The sequence below is a fragment of the Neolamprologus brichardi genome, chromosome 15 (assembly GCF_056152115.1).
Source record: "Neolamprologus brichardi isolate AB-2024 chromosome 15, ASM5615211v1, whole genome shotgun sequence".
Taxonomy (NCBI): domain Eukaryota; kingdom Metazoa; phylum Chordata; class Actinopteri; order Cichliformes; family Cichlidae; genus Neolamprologus; species Neolamprologus brichardi.
This window is the reverse complement of record NC_142118.1, coordinates 33,403,475-33,420,248: the sequence shown is the minus strand read 5'-3', so window position 1 is coordinate 33,420,248 and position 16,774 is coordinate 33,403,475. Positions and strand designations below refer to the sequence as shown.

Below are 16,774 nucleotides of genomic sequence, written 5' to 3'. Positions count from 1 at the left end.
ACACACATACATATACATACACACATACTTACATATACATACACACATAGTCAAGTCAAGTTTATTTATAAAGCACATTTAAAAACAACCAAGGCTGACCAAAGTGCTGTACAATAAAATACAAATATAAAATACAATAAAAAACAAGTACATAAAACACCTCACTGATAAAACAATAAGTTAATACAGTAAGTTAAACCTTGCTAAAAGCCAATGAGAAGAGGTGAGTTTTAAGAGCAGTTTTGAAAGTTCCTAGGCTTGTGGAGAATCTGATGTGAGGAGGTAAACTGTTCCACAGTCTGGGTGCAGCCACAGCAAAAGCCCTCTCTCCCTTAGTCTTTAATCTGTACCTGGGAACATCTAAAAGCATCAGGTCTGCTGACCTCAAAGATCTCCTGGGGCGGTAAATGCTAAGAAGCTCTGCCAGGTACCAGGTACCTGCCAGGTGCAGTACCGTTAAGAACCTTAAAAACCAGCAGTAAAATTTTAAAATCAATCCTAAAAGCAACTGGGAGCCAGTGGAGAGAGCAGAGGACCGGAGTGATGTGGTCTCTCTTTTTGGAACCGGTCAGCATGCGAGCAGCAGCGTTCTGCACCAGTTGGAGGTGATGCAGACAGGAACGATCTAAACCAGCATAAAGGGAGTTACAGTAGTCCAGCCGTGATGTAATAAAAGCATGGACCACCCTTTCTAGATCGTTCCTGCACAGGTAGGACTTGACTTTAGCTAAAATCCGTAGATGATAAAAAGATCCCTTGACTACGGAGCTGATTTGTTTATCAAATTTAAAAGCACTATCAAAAGTAACACCGAGGCTCTTAATGGAGGAAGTACATTTGGAAGTTAGGGGTCCCATAAAATCAAAGGAAAGGTTGGGGTCTTTAGGAAGCCCAAACACAATGACTTCAGTTTTACTTTCATTTAGATGTAGGAAGTTAAGAGCCATCCAAGTATTAATGTCAGACAGACAGGAGAATAACGGCTGCAAAGAGTCCTTACAGTCTAACCTCAGAGGGAGGTAGATCTGAATGTCATCAGCAAAGGTGTGGAAGGACACATTATGTTTGCGCAGCACATCGCCCAGAGGGAGCAAATACAGAGTAAACAGCAGGGGGCCTAGAATGGACCCCTGAGGTACACCACAAGTTAAAGGAGCTCTGGGAGATGACATGTACATACATATACATATACATACATACATACATATACATATACATACATACATACACATATATACATTTGTATGCCTTTTGATGTTTTGATTATGTTTTGATTATTGTACAGTGTGTTCTGCACTCGAAGCCACAGATAACCCGGAATCAAATGAATTTTCAAAATGCTACTTCTCTATTTTCTCAGAGCAAACAAATTTATCTGATACAGTCAACACTGACTAATAAAGGAGCCACCCCATATTTAAATAGGACAAGATGTCCTGGAGGTGGAGTCACCTAGCAAACCCTCATCAACACTGCCTGCGGCAGGTGAAGCTCTCGCTGTTGCACAGACAGCTGATGCATGTTTAGCTAAACGCTTTACTTCTATGCATGAAACAGTTGGGCAATGCTGCTCATGTTCTTACTTTCTGCCGGAGGAAGTTCTAATGCACACATTTTATCAGATCATAGCAGAACTGATAAAATACAAGTCTGAAAAGATGCTGATGGGACACAGCGTGTGACTGGAGTGCTGTGTGACAAATTGTGGTTTCTTCGTACCTCGCAAGTCAAATGTTAGATCTCGGAAGTGACGGAAGTTAAAAAATAATTTTAAAAAAGGGTTTGTTTTGCTTCTTAGCAAGTATGGCTATTTGGGCATTCAAAAATGGCTGATGTGGTGCATTTTTGCCTTTGGAACATGCTAAAGAGTTCTTGTTAATGATACACACTTTAACACTTTTTCCAGACGATTGACTTTTATACAACTTGCTATTTTCTGGTACATGAGATTTGGAGGGGCAGCAAACAGGCAGGCAGTTATCCAACAATGAAGTCCTTGTCCATGCTGTCATTTCCATAGAGTGTTTGAAGCAGATTAGCAATACCAGCTATCCTCTTCAGTCTACCCGAGAAAAGGCAAGTAACTATTTGAACAGTTATTAAAGTAGTCAAATGAGCTTGCAAAGAAAAGCGTCTGGACTTCTTTAAGTTGCTCCTCTTTTTCACCGTGTGGTCAGATTTCCATACGGCGTTGTTTCGTGCTCTCCCACTAACTCGTAACGCAGGGAAAGCGGTCACGATGTCCGGAGGTCTGGATGTCCTTCAAATGAAGGAGGAGGATGTGCTGAAGTTCCTGGCAGCGGGAACCCACCTGGGAGGTACCAACTTGGACTTCCAGATGGAACAGTACGTTTACAAGAGAAAAAGCGACGGTGTGTACATCATTAACCTTTTCAAGCAACTTAAAGAAGTCCAGACGCTTTTCTTTGCAAGCTCCTTTGACTACGATGACCTGGATGACTGAGAACCTTCACAGAGTTATTAAAGTAACCTATTTGCCATTAAAGACATGCCAGCAGTGTGAGAACAGCAGCACCTGCTGGTCCTTGTGACAAAGTGGAGGAGCAGTTGCAATGTTCTCCATTTGTCCCATATGCGTTTACCTTTTTTTGCACATTGTACACATTATTCTGTTTCTATGTATTTGCTATGATTTGCTATTTGTCAAGTAACATTGCTTCACTCACTATCCTGGGTTTGTTTGTGTAAGCGTTCGGTTGCCGGCAAATCAAACATTCTGCAAATTAAGACAAATACTAAGTTATGTTTCTTTATATTTTATTATGTTACAGATTAAGTCATTTGTTCATACTCAGGTGTGGAGAAACACCCACCTGGCATTTCCTCATTTTAAAGTCCTGCTGATGTCATATGTGACATCAGCAGGTCAAACCAAGTGGAGGGGTTTCTTTTTCCACAGAGATGCTTCCTTTTGTTTGTGTTAAGGTTTAAAGGGATTTATTGAATGTTTTCCCTTTCGTTAACACTGCCATTTAGTTGTGTAAATGTGCATGTTAGAAGTGTGTAGAGGTTTTGTGTTTTTAGATAATCTGTGTAGAGTTTTAGATCCCTCAGTTGAGTGAGTGGTACTAGCTGGGCAATTGGAGGGAAATTGATGGCCCTATTTAAAGCCAGTCTCTACCAGATGCAGGAGAGAGGAGAGTTTATTTGGGGAGGAAGTTTTGTTAAGTTACATTAAATTAAGTTCGCTGTAAATAAATTGCTCAACTTGGAAACCTGAAATGTCTGCATAGTCTGCTTCCCTACCACCTTCCTTGACGTTCGAGTCTGACTACTTCACAGTCCTTAAATACCAAACACTGATTGGGCAATGCAAAGCAAGTGTTGAGTTAAAGACCGAAAAAAGGGCACAGTAACCGCCCGCCCACCTCTTCCCCTGAGAGGGGAAAAAAAACAAGCCTTGTAGGCGTTGCTTTCAGTTAGCGTTGCTTTGTCTGTTATGTTGGCTTTCATCCTCTCTTAATTTAATTCTTAACATCTTTTAAAAAACCTAAAAAATTTAAAACGGACCCAAACAGTCTCCTCACATTCCTCCACCTGGTGTTAAGTAAGGTTAGAATTATATAACAATTTCTTTACAGACATGAACAAAATCCAAGGCAGCTTATAAATATTTATCCCAATGTTTATTACAAAATAATCCTCCAAAATTTCTTGCGCAGGTACACCCAAACAAAAAAGGTCCAAGGACATTATGCGTACATCTTATTTAAAACGAGAAGATTGTGTACTGCCAGTGTATGCAGTTCAATTACCATTTAAAGCTGTTTAACTGTACAACATAAAGTCCCTTACTTAGCAGCATTAAACCCAAACAGATTTGAACATTTGTGCATATACTCAATTCAGCATACTGAATCTGCAACAACAGATATTGATTCTTAATGAAACAGTGATCCTGCATTGGATTGCCTACTGGCAACTACTTGTAATGGCTTTTACCGGCACCCAGTTGTTATGTTCTGCAACACTGATGTAAGGCACAAATCCCTTTGTGTAACAGAAATATTGAGGCTGAAACAAACAAAATAAAGAAGGCTTAACAGAACAAAGAGGATTAAGAAGATAAAAAAATATATATATTACACCTTTTATTCTTAAGAAACCCTGAGAAATTATTTTGGATGATATCTGCAGCAACACAAGCATCAGATCTAGAGCTGGGCATTGTTCAGACGTTTACGGGTACAATTAAACTGCAGTGTAAAATTTACCAAATGTAATACTTAAATTATCAAACCAACTCAAACATGAGTTCAATCGTTCTTTTTAGGTGATGAATTGTATTGTTATTTGTCCTGTTTTATTTAAATTATTTATTTATTTTTGGAGAAGTCTCAGTATATTTTAAGCACTGTATGCAAAATGTTTTCATATCATTGCTGTATTTTATTGTAAATAAATACCCAGCTCTTATAACCAATTTAACCCGCAAAATGTACTTTCCTACATACAATCGTAGCATGAAAAGACCCATACAGATGAACCATAGTACTCTGCAATGCTTTACATTTGAATTGGCTGATTATATGTCATCTGTTCATGATTTTCACACCGGCTGGCACGCGACATACAGAAAAAATCCAACAGAAAGTATGAATTAAATATTACAATCAGCTCTTAAAATTCACGTTTGATTTACAGGCAGCTGACGGGAGAACTGCTCAGTGTTCATAGGCTATTTGAATTACATTAACTTGGTAACTCTCCTTACACCTGGCTCATTTTCTACGTGATAGAAATTCAGTAAATTATGCAATACAGAGCCAACTTTTCAATTCTTGGCCATTTTTCATGTCCTTAATCTCAGGACAAGGTAGCTAACACACAGCTGCACTCTAGCTGGCAGCTTTTGTCTACTAAAATGTGGCCTTTCTTAGTCTGTATCAGCTGTAGTTATGCTGAACTTTATGTGATACTAAAATATAGAAAATCAGACCCAATGACTTTAAATGTGGACTCATTTTCCAATGAGAATTCTCAAAATGAGGCGTAACTTTACACTTGATGGCTACTTAAAATTCACATTCATTCTTTCTGTGCAGTAAGTGGGCATTTCAAGCAAAAGCAAAATCTAGCAATCCAACCAGTATAGTACCTACTAAGTAACATTAGACAATCTGGTAAAGAAAGGTACAAGATTTGGTGAGACAAAGACAAAATATAATGTATTATATTGCAACGCAACAGCCAGTCCTGCCTGTTCAAATGTTGTCAACTCATTTAAGGTATGTGCCAGTCCCTTCTGTCCAGCAAAAGTTTTTTCTCCTTACAGTATGTGAAACAAACACATGTTCATTTGAGCTGGAAGCAGGAGGAACTGGAACATCACTAAGCTCTATTATTGCCTAGAAGTTAAAGTTTGGTGCTACAAATATTTTTGGCTGGAGAGACCACATCTTAGATTTGGATCGTGTACTCTGTGCCACATTAGATACATCTGAGCTGGAAGAAATCTGTGCACAAGTAAAACCTCTTTATAAAAGCAAGGATGGTATTGGTCTATACTGTGGGATGGAACGTGTTGTCCTGCTGTCTTGACGCCCATGTGGGAAGTGGGGCCAAGTCCTGCCTTGGCCAGACACATCCCCATGTAAACATCATCAATGGGAAGAATGGTAATAGACTGGGACATATTGTAAATGACTGAGGCTGTATAGCCAGAGAGGAGGAAGCCCCCGCCACCACAATAAGGAGGGTACGAGTTTGACTCCTGCACCTGAACAGGAATATAGTACTTGCTGTTTGTTGATCTAATAGGGCCCACATTTTGGATCAGATGGCCAGTAAAGAGGTGCTGGCTTCCGTCATTGTCATTGAGGCTTTGCAGATACTCGACCATGTTGTCTGTGTTGGCAAAGACGTCGTCATCACCATTCAACAGGAAGTGGGCATTGGGACAGTTCCTTTCCATCCATTCAAGAAAGAGTATCTGCTTCAATGTAAGGTTGTAAAATGTGTCACTGAAATCCCATTGGAGGATGTCGTTGTGCTCCTGTTGCTCCAGCTCCAGAAGCTTGTTCAGCCTTTCCTTCTCAAACCCGCTCTCTGTCGTTCCTGAGATGAAGATCCGTCGAATCCACACACCGTTGTGTAACCTCTCTTCACCCCACGTTTTGCGCAGCACCTCTCTGCGTTCGTAGTTCCCCGGAGAGCTTTTAATGACCAGAAGAAGAAAGACTTCTCCAGATTTATCAGCTCCTCCACATTTGTCCGGAACGTCCAGTAGCATGGAGAAGTGGCGACAGTGGCGATAGTAGAGGAAATCCTTGATAGAATTAGGCAAAGAGTTGAACTCAGCGATGTTGGCAGCAGATGTGTTTTGTTGACATTTTGGCCATGAGAATACATATGTGCTGTTTTTGGTGTTTTGCGTCAGTCGGCTGTGGTCCTCTCTAACATCTACGTGGAAACTTATAGTTTTATGGTCAACAAAATCTTTGCAAAGGTGAAGGAGCAAAAGCCCGAGTGCTACCACCATCAATACATTTCTTGCCCTGATGGTTTTCATCTTCAAAACTCTGTAGCGACAAGACAAAAGACAGAGATTGATTAAGATCAGAATGAAACTAGACTAACCGTGGAAGTTATTGAGTAGAAGCAAGTACAAGCATGCAGTGAGCCAAAGCCTTATAGATTTACATACTACTTGTGCAGTGCATAAGACCCTCGCATTCTTCTTGAAAGTTCCTTTAGGGTGATGTGGTTAAACCCGCAACTGTAGCATACATTGCACTGACAAGGGCATTACTTGCTGGGAACTTGCAATTTGTTTTGTCAGAGTATTGCTGGCCACTTTAAGACCTATGTTCCCTTTATTAGCTAACAATACAGTGGTTTTTAAACACTTGTTGACTTGTTTGTATGTTACAATTGCTCTCTATATCTGTGACATTTAGGCATAAGGTGAAATTATTTTTCAGAATATGATCCTTCGCTCTGAATGTGGTTTTAAGAGTAAACTTGTGATTTCCTGAAACATGAGGACAGAGTGCAATTTAACTCTAGAATGATCACGTACCAGTGTTAGCTCAGTGATCGTTACAATGGGGCCTTATTATAATGTTGCCTTTGTCTTATCTTGTAATGTGATACTGTATCAGTAAGGGTTGTGTCACTTTGGTGTGACTGTGTTTGCAGGCTGAGATCTATACTGAGGTTTCACCTGTTAAAATCAATCCTCAAACAGCTTAAAACGCATCAATGGGTGTTATATTCCTTCCAACAGAGCTAATGCTGGTGCCTTAATGGTAGACTGTGTGGTGCACATGGGTTGACCATTCAAAGCATTCATCTTCCTGTTTTAAATTAAACAGAACATGTGTTGCGTTGAAAATTTTTGTGCATGCACACAAAATGCAACACGCATGTAACAGCATATGTTTTTCACACATCCTTTCTACAGTACAGGTGATGTTTGTTTTGCAAAAGACTGAAGCATCATTTTAACTACCAAATTCTTTGCTGTAGCCCTGACACCTCGTGGGATGTGGCTTTACACTTATGCAAAACTAACATTTTGGTTTTAATTTGAAATGAAGGCAACACCCTCCCACGAAAAAACATACAAAAACACTTGGGCAGCAGGAATGCAAACTCACCTGCACCACGACATGACTCTCAGAGTGACAAGCCAGCAGGAGTGAGGAGACCGAGCTTCAGAGCAGACATGAGGCAGCTGGACATGTGCCTGAAAAATCCACACACGGGATGCTGTCACACAAAATAAAAATAAATCAAATGTTGTTTTGTGTCCTCAGAATGGATGGAATATGTTACATAGGCTGTGTCTGACATTGAGTAATAAAACCACACAGTCATTTCGAAAGAAGCATTAAGGGGGGGAAAAGAAAGAAAGAAAAGGAAGTTCCCGGTCCACACAAGCTTTTGTGTGTTTTTTAAATGCAAATCTGACAGCAATAAAACTCAAAATGTGCAGTGTAACAGTGTTCAGCAATCCTTAAGCATGTTAGTGCGGTAGGACAGCTGCGGCAGATTGCTTTATGTTGTTATTAAAGCAGAATTTTCAGTGTTGACCAGTTTTAACTGTTACTAGTTTTCTTCCTCTTTTGTTTTGCGTGATTTTTGTGTAGTTGGCACAACATCACGGTAAAGTCGGGAACGATGGGCTTAGCTTTTGATTCCACAAAAATGAACTGGAAAACGGAAGTTAACTGCACAGTGTCGTGAGTATTTGATTTGTGACAGCCACGACATCAAAAACAATTAAAAAGATGAATGACATATAGGCCTTTTTTAAAATTATTTTTGCTGTGTGTGAAAGTGTTATTTACTAGGATCGCTGAATATTTCTATGCTTATTTCAATTTCCTGTTACAATACAAAGGACAATTGTTAACCAGTTACATACTGTGCAGACTCACAAATACAGAAGGCTAGTTTTGTAAAAAGCAAAATGATAAACAGCATTCAAATTAGAGTCTTCTGGACAAGGTAGAGCATGATTGCACAGGTTTTAAGTACACTTTTCTGGTTAAGACTTTCCCTTGTAATGTGGTTTTTACTTTGTGGTGTTTCTACTTTCAGACAATAAGAGCTCCTTTCAGTCTTGAACATGTCCAGACTATTCTCAGGTACAACAGTCATTTGAAGAGATTTACTTTTTAATCGGCAAGTCCAATGGTTATTATATAAATTTCTTATTAAATCGTTTCATAGTGTATTGTCATCCAAGCATCAGTAGCCACAGTCTGTAATTTTTTTTGCCAAATATTATATTTTATTTTTGTTGTTTGGTCTTTGTTGTCTCTGTTCTCCAGTTTGTTTTAAGATGGTGCCATTTAGTGGGTTAATATCTACCAGCTCCATCACACACAAGGCGTATTAAACAAATGTAATTTTTCTAAACCATCAGGAGATTAAAAGAAGCATTGGTGAACATTTAAGTCCACTTTTTGTTTTTTTTTTTGTTTTTTTTTAATAGTGTCATATTGTTGAATAGACAATAGTCGAGCTTTAAGCGACTATTATTAGTTTGTTTCCGGATTTTGACATTTCTTTGGCTTCCACAAACCAGACAGAGTTTGTGTAAGCCAAAGTAAGCAGAGTTACACGCCGCGCATGGCTGAAGCATCAGAAGACATTTATATTTAGCTTTCGTCGAGTTCTCATATAGCGAGTCATGCCTAAAGTATTGTAAACTAATCTAGGGGACAGTTAAGATTCATAAAATAAGAGATTTTAAAAAGCGACACTCCAAAATATATTTTTTTTAAACAGCATTTGTCGTCTATGCGTAATTTCTCAGGAAACTGTGTTATTATAACCGGTAATATATAGTACAAACTAAACATGTGATGCTCCCTATGCCAGATCCCGTTACTTTACGGAAACTTTATTCGAGAGTTATAATTTCCAGGACGCGCACGGACACAGAGACAGCACTTCGCGAAGCTGCTGTGTACAGTACTTACAAGTTTAAGAAGATCGCCCCTCTCCTGTGTCTGTAGTGAAGTCAGACTAATAGTGAATCCAGAATCCGGTGGCTGAAAAGCTCAGGTCCCTGCACTGCAGGGCGTTGTTCTGTCCGCCCCGAACAGGAGTGCGTCATCTCCTTATCTACTGCCTGTCGGTAACGATCTGCGATCATCCCGCTATGACTAATTTCTTTCACAATTTCAATTACTTTGACTGTTGATTAATAACAAATATCTATAGAAATAATATTACTTGTGATTATTATAGGATATATGATATTATAATACTTTAAATGAAGTATTATAAGTATTACAATATCATTAAGACGCTGCTTAAATAAAATGTACTACTGATGATTACCTAATAATAAAACCTTAAAAGTAAAGGTTATTCCCTATTAGAGTAGCTGTAGGAGGTGGAGCACGTCATCAACTTATCAGAAGGTTGGTGGTTTAATTCCTGGCTGCTCTGGTCTGCATGTTAAAGTATCCTTGGATAAGATACTGAATCCACTGGATTGTGAATGCGTGTGGATGTTAGATAGAAAGTACTTAGAAAAAGTGCTTGGGTGATTGAGTTATTCACCATTTATACATCCACTAGTAGCATTTTACACAACGCAGTCCAAGGAAATCCTTTAGCAGAATTTACGAAAGATCACATTATCCAGTTAAAGATTTGAGCTTCCTTTTCAACCAAATGGGACACTTAATGTAGTTAAAACTCTACTTGTAGGGTTAGTCGTATCTGTAGAGACAGAGGTCACAGTAGGACACAGGTAAATATCACCACAGTAAAACAAGAAGACCTTAACTCATATGGATGGTAAAATGCTTTTAAGGGCTTGGCCTTGAGATTTAAATATTTCCCTGCACTTTGTCTTCAGAAGCTTTTTAATCCCTTTCGGATTTATCGTGAAAATATTTCTTCATCTTTCCGTTTTGGTTTTTTCTGTCTATACAACACTTTTCAGGCATGCTTCTGTGTAAATTTCAACCAAAATAAAAGGAAGTTCTTTCTGAAAGCCTGTTCTTCCTTGTTGGAGTGCTGCCATGACCATTATTACTCTTCCAGTGATCTTCGTTGTTTAAGCGCTCATGGTCTTAAATTTCCTCTATTTTGCACACAGTTTTTTGACCGGGGCTAGAAGGACTCCAAACGCTTTCAAGAACCTTTTGTACATTTTAAAACTCATTTTCCACGCTGCCAAGCATCAACAATAAGTCAAACATCTTCAAGAGTTGAATACTAAAAGTGTTCGCACTCCCTGCTGATTCCTGACAGAAAACACTTGATCCCAAGTCCACCTTCAAGTTTATGTTTAATCCCAGAGGCTGTCCTACTTTGCTGTCCCCACACGTTGAATGATTTATAATTGAATGATTTAGCAATTTTGAATTGATCGAGCATGTTTGCCTCGCGTGTTCAACCTTTAGCACTTGGGTGAAAAAATTACAAATATTTCAGTTCATATTTACACTGAAATCTACATGTTTACATGAGGCATAACAACTAAACATAGAACGTGAACCTCAAGGTTTAGTTGCCATCGGCATTGGCATCTTTTTAGCCGAGAGTTAAAAGTGCTGAGTTAAGCACAGCATAAAAATACCGCTGTAGTATATGGAAATATAAATGCGGTTATAGTTTCTGCTGTCATGACACTAAAGCAATTTGGAGAAATGAAAGAGAAAGACAGGGAAGGGGAAGAATCTAAAGCTTAATTTTACTAGGCTAACTGCATTTCACTGTGAAATATGGATTAAAAACTCACCAGTGCTAGGACTGAATGTATTATGCTCTGTGTGAGTTTGCAATACCTGATGTAATATGCTGTGTAATCTCTTTTAAAGAGTGAAACAATGGACAGCGCAGTTGACTACGAATCTGGAAAAATATGTGGCTGTAAGGTGATATGCAGCTTTTTAGTCACCAGATCTCAACTCGGGTGAATACCTGATGGAGAATTCGGACCTGTATACTAAACAGCGCACTCCACCAAATGAAGTGATATCTTATGGAATAGTGGGGTTTACCCCTACAGCAGACTGTCAAAGTCATTTAAATATAATGGGCAAGTATCAACTTTAAATCTCCCCAATTACATACAGACCAATTGTCTGTATCATCAACTCGGTCACCTATAACATGTCAAAGTTTCTGGCTTCAATCCTCAATCCGTTAGCAGGAAGCTCTAAACACCATATCCAGAACACCTTGGATTCTGTTGAGAAGGTGATGTGTTTTGTAAACACACATGGATCAGTGTAATCAGTCTGACTCTCATCATCCATTGGAGCATAAACTGGGTGTCATCAGGACACTACAACACGGAGCAAATTACATCCCCACAGACCGAGTGGCCAGGAAAGCAGAAGAACATCATATCAAGAAGGCCCTGAGTAGGCCCAGCTGAACATTTGTCAAAGCCTTCCCAGCTTTGGCAAAAAGAAAGCTCCAAGGTATCCAGGAGAGAAGGACAACTGCTGCCTAAGCACTTTAGTGATCCCTTGTGTGTCAGGAGTACGGGAACAGCTAGGACGCATTTGAAACTGATCTCACAGCCCATTGTTGTTATATCTTTTACTATTTTACTTACTATGATTGAGCATGCATCAAGACTTTAAAAAAAGGAATTTCCACAGGACGCACAAGGAAAAATAAAAGTGACATATAGAAATGTTTACAGTTAACACTGTGAAGAACTGGGAGCACCAGTCTAATGACAGGAACTGTTGTGAAGTCCTCCCCCCAGACATTAAATGTGAAAATGACCTTTTGTTTCGTGGAACAGAGCTCAGATAAGACCATATGGAAATATTATATGCATACACAAGTTCCCCCCCTCTGATTAAATTATTTGCATGAGATATGTGTTTGTACAAAAGACCTTGAGTCATTGAAGACTCATGAGAAAAAGGTTTTACAGTGGAGTGTTTATAAAAGATTATTTTTATAAACATTATCTTTTATCAGGCAGCCAGCAGTGACATGAGTGTAAAGAAACTGCATAGAAAATGCAACTCTCTTTCAATAAACATCAATTTTAAGGACAGGTTTTTTTTAAAAGTTGTTAGTAATTTATTACTTAACCTTTCAGGCTAACATACTGCAACCTAAATAGATGCAAGTTTTGTTGTATTCATTTGTTTTTATTAATCCCAAGTCATTTGGGAACAAAGAAAATACATTTTCCTCTTGGCACATGTCAAAACCTGCTCACATTTTATCCAGAAACGTTTAATTTGACCTTCACCAAAACATCGTGTCAGGGTCGTTATTCCTTAGTATAATTTTGCTTTAGCGGGAAATCTACAGTGTAACCTATATGGTAACCAGAAACCCCTTTTAGCCCTGTTTGGTATGTCACAGTTGCATGTGACACATACTTAAAAAAGAAGGTGTCATTGGCAGGCATTGATTATTTATAATTCACTGGTGTCAGGTGGAAGATAAGCATCGCGATGGATTCACCTGAGGTTAAAAACCTGGGTTGGACATTCAGGCTCCTTTTCAATCGCATGAATTACTTACATACAAGATGCATACACAATGAAAAAGAAACAGTGGTGCATGTGGTAGTTGTGAAACTACCAGGCCAGAAATTGCATTAGTACACAGGAACTTTCCACTTCCTCTTCCTGCCCTCATTCACATGTGCTAGGTTTAATTTTTTTGCACCACATTTTAACTTTTGAAGACAGCTTGAGGCTGCAGCACGTTCACAGTACACAGTGGTCATGTATGAGATGCACTTAGCGTGGGGATTGGGCTGTGGTGTCATCTTCTTCAAAGGGATGGAACCATGCATCCATTTTACGCTTGAGTCTCTTCTTAAGCTGAAAGCGGCGCTGGACTGAGGTAGAATTGTAAGCTTGGGTCTTTAGTTTGCTGTAGTAATCAGAGAACTTGTTAAACAGGAAAGAAATCGGCATGCCGTTGAGGATTATCCCAAAAGTAATGCATCCAAAGGCCACGATGCGGCCCAGGATAGTTACAGGAACCACATCCCCGTAGCCCACAGTGGAGATACTGACCTGAGAGAGAAAAGGGGAAACAAAATCCTATGTTCAGTTTCCAGGAACGTGTCCTTTAATCAGAGTTATTTTTGATTCTAAGAATGAATTAAAAGTTTAAACTAACAAGTAGTACAGCTGGCCTCGAAAATATCTGCTGAATCGACACTTGTTTAATTTTACTTCAAAAGCAACACAAAGACATTATCTGAAGTCTGCAGTGCAAGTTTAAACATTAAAATATGTAACTTTATTGGACAGTTCTGTACAATCAGGCTGCTGCTTCCATCAAAACCTACACCCTAGCCTCTTTGTGGCTCTAGCAGGTGTCAAAATACTTAAGAAAAAGCACAGACAGCAGACCACTTCCGTTGACCAGTGTTAGGATCGCCATCTTGTAATTCTTTATGAGAAAACAGTTTGGGCAGGGTTTGCCTTTCATGAACTGACATTTAAGAAATTTATACAAATAGACTAAAAAAAATGCTGAGAAGAATTTAGTTTTTTAAGCCAAACATAAGTACAGATCACTGCATGTTACATTTGTGAAAATCAATTAATTTCTGTGTTTGACTAATAAGTAGTGGAATAATAACCCTTGATCTAGAGAGTGTTTACATTTCTAGACATGTGAAAGTCACACTTGTAGGTGTTAGAACGTTCAACTTATTGCTCAGGGGAAGAGTAGGTAGGTGAAAAGAGACTGCAAAAGGAAATAAGCTGCTGGTTTGGGTTAGGGCTTAGATGCTGTAGTACACATTTCTTTGAACCTTCCTTTTATTAGCGCACATAATAGGCAGATGTTTGCTTAGAAAGAAAAAGTCAAAGGCAGACGTGGAGATGTGGAGTTTATAGCTACAGACAGTGATACTTACTGCTGCCCACCACCAGGCGTACGGGATACTGCTGATGGGAGAGCCCTCGGTTTCCCTTTCTGCTGAATGCAGGAGAGCAGAGAATGTGAAGATTCCCAAGGCGATAAAGAGAAAAATGCAAGAGGCCTCCTGGTAGCACCTCCGCAGAGTAAATGCAAAGGCCCTCATGCCGGTCGAGTGGCGGGCTAGCTTCAAAATCCGAAAGATCCGCAGCAACTTGACAATTTTGAGGACGTGGCTGAGCTCACTGACCCAAGCCATGGCCCTGAGGTCTTCCTGTGCACTTACATCCTCAGTAAAGGCTTCAATGATGATCTGGACAAAATAAGGCATGACTGAAACCATGTCCACAAAGTTAAGTCCGCTCTTCAAAAATAATACAATGTCAGGAGTGGTGATGAGACGAATCCAATACTCAAAGGCGAAGAACACAATGGTGACGATCTCTCCCCATTCCATGTAGGTTTTGTCATAGATTCTGTACGACTGTAGTTCTTCCACAGTGTTGAGACACATTGCAGCGATGGACAAGAGCACGAAAAGGTTAGAGAGCAGAGTGAAAGTCTTCGCAAGAGTTGACGAGTACGGATTCTCCAAAATGTTCCACATAGTCATCCGAACGTCCCCAAACATCATGTCCTTGAAATACTCATCATTGTACTTTACCTCGACCTCAGCCATTAGTTCTCTTTCCACCTTCAGGTTCTCCTTCAGCTCATCTACCTTCTCCTGAAACACCATCCAACAGCAGAACTGTGTGTCCTTCAGGCTCAGGCCCCAGTATGCAATTTCTTCCTCAAAGCTGATGGGACACATTTCCACTATGATCCAAAGCACTCCGGTTGCATAGAAATGGCAGATGTGGTGAAAGAAGGCAGGATCCCGGTCAAAGAAGAACTCGTTGCTGCACACAGAGTAGTCATCACAGAGGGTGAGGAGTTTTGCCTGGTCCCGGCAGAGAGCTAAGGAGCCTATTCGAGTGTTAGGATATCTAACTGCACACATTCTCGGAATGTAAAACACTTTCCCTCCTACATTTAAGTTCATGTTTTGCTGGGGTTTGGGTGTCTTCTCACCTTTAGGGCAGTCATCTTTAATCCCAGGATAGTCCAGATTCTTCAGTGAGCTCCACGCTTTTGCTGTTTTTTCCTGAGAAAATGGGAATGTTTTATTGTCCTTTGTGCACTTTGAGAGAGAGCTGACACTATAGCAGGAACTCTGCAAACATGTTTGCAGCTGAGCGTTCTCTGAGCAAGCCATATCAGCTGTGGTCCAAGACAGGAAATGCAACAGAACAAAAAGAGGAAAACAACCATTAAAAGAAAGACTCTGAGAAAGAGATGTAATCAACACATGGTAAATCCACGAATATCTGATCCTGCAGCCACTTCTGACATCCCAGGGAAAACGGGGTTTTCCTGTTTGATGGCTCAGCTGTGGCTGATATGGTGACTCCTGGAAGTCAGGGGACAGAAGGAATTTCCTCTGTCTGTCTGTTACAGCAAAGACAACACATTGGACTTTACGACCAGAAGATCAGGACAAGCAGCAGGGATTTTATCAATTTAATCTCATTGGGACCCTTCCAAGTTCCCTTAAGTAGTTGTATATTTAGGAGGGAGGGGCATGGAGGGCAGGATTAGTAAACAAAGTTGCTTTAAGGATTTTGAACCTACGTAGGTACGGGGAAAACAAGCAAACCTCACACAGTAAGGCCTCAGCCAACCAGGAAGTGTAAAACCAGAACCTCCTTGACGTGAGACAACAATACTAAACACTGCACCACCGTGCCACCCTCAATGGTCTTTTTTTTTTTAAATTAATATTGAAATCACAGCATATTATCAATGTCCCTGAATGACCCCCACCCCCCGCCCACACTGCCCACACAGTTTCTTCTCGTAATCGTGCCTCCTTCCCCCTCCTCTTTCCAACTCATTCACTTCTCATATATATATATATATATATATATATACACACACACACACGTACACATGTGCACACATGCATACACCAAGGCGTATAACCCAACCATAAATAACCAATCTAAATTTTATACACATAAAATACAGGATAAAATGAAATGAATACCACAGAATGTACATAAGGTGCAGTTGCAGTCTGGCAGTGTGAGCAGTGTGACAGTTCAACTGTTTAAGAGGGAGATGGCGAGGGGAAAGAAACTGTTCCTATGTCGGGTGGTCCTGGTCTGCAGACTTCTATACCGTCTGCCAGAGGGCAGCAGGTAGAGAAATTCTGTGGCCAGGGTGTGAGGGGTCTGTGATGATTTTCCCCGTTTCCTGATTCTTGAGAGGATCCTCTCCTGGATGGAGGGCAGGGGGGCGCGGATTATCTTTTCTGCTGCCCGCACAGTCCGCTGCAGTCTGCACCTGTCCTGTTTAGTGGCTGCACCATACCAGACTG

At 40.1% G+C, this 16,774-nt stretch overlaps 2 protein-coding genes across 3 annotated transcripts; both read right to left on the bottom strand.

Moving 5' to 3' along the window:
• Positions 1–3,577: 3,577 nt before the first annotated feature.
• On the bottom strand, positions 3,578–9,541 carry LOC102799224 (N-acetyllactosaminide beta-1,3-N-acetylglucosaminyltransferase 3-like). 2 transcript variants are annotated; one of them, XM_006792012.3, is made up of 3 exons: positions 9,456–9,538; positions 7,623–7,711; positions 3,578–6,542 (listed from the first exon to the last, which is right to left on the bottom strand). In XM_006792012.3, exons 2-3 carry the CDS (start codon positions 7,634–7,636, stop codon positions 5,390–5,392), a joined length of 1,167 nt encoding a protein of 388 aa, XP_006792075.1. In that variant the 5' UTR covers positions 7,637–7,711; positions 9,456–9,538; the 3' UTR covers positions 3,578–5,389. The 2 variants fall into 2 exon arrangements, with proteins under 2 accessions (XP_006792075.1, XP_006792074.1); XM_006792011.3 differs by having other exon boundaries at positions 3,579–6,542; positions 7,623–7,734; positions 9,456–9,541.
• Positions 9,542–12,740: 3,199 nt separating this feature from the next.
• LOC102799875 (potassium voltage-gated channel subfamily V member 2-like) lies at positions 12,741–15,696 on the bottom strand. Its single transcript, XM_006792014.3, has 2 exons — positions 14,351–15,696; positions 12,741–13,496 (listed from the first exon to the last, which is right to left on the bottom strand). Exons 1-2 carry the CDS (start codon positions 15,608–15,610, stop codon positions 13,215–13,217), a joined length of 1,542 nt encoding a protein of 513 aa, XP_006792077.2. The 5' UTR covers positions 15,611–15,696; the 3' UTR covers positions 12,741–13,214.
• Positions 15,697–16,774: the final 1,078 nt, after the last annotated feature.

Excerpts from the sequence above, each read along its gene's own strand:
- LOC102799875 (XM_006792014.3), bottom strand. The coding sequence starts at position 15,610 with ATGGCTTGCTCAGAGAACGCTCAGCTGCAAACATGTTTGCAGAGTTCC. Across the intron at positions 13,497-14,350 it reads ACGCCTGGTGGTGGGCAGCA|GTCAGTATCTCCACTGTGGG; the intron begins GTAAGTATCACT and ends TTTCTCTCTCAG.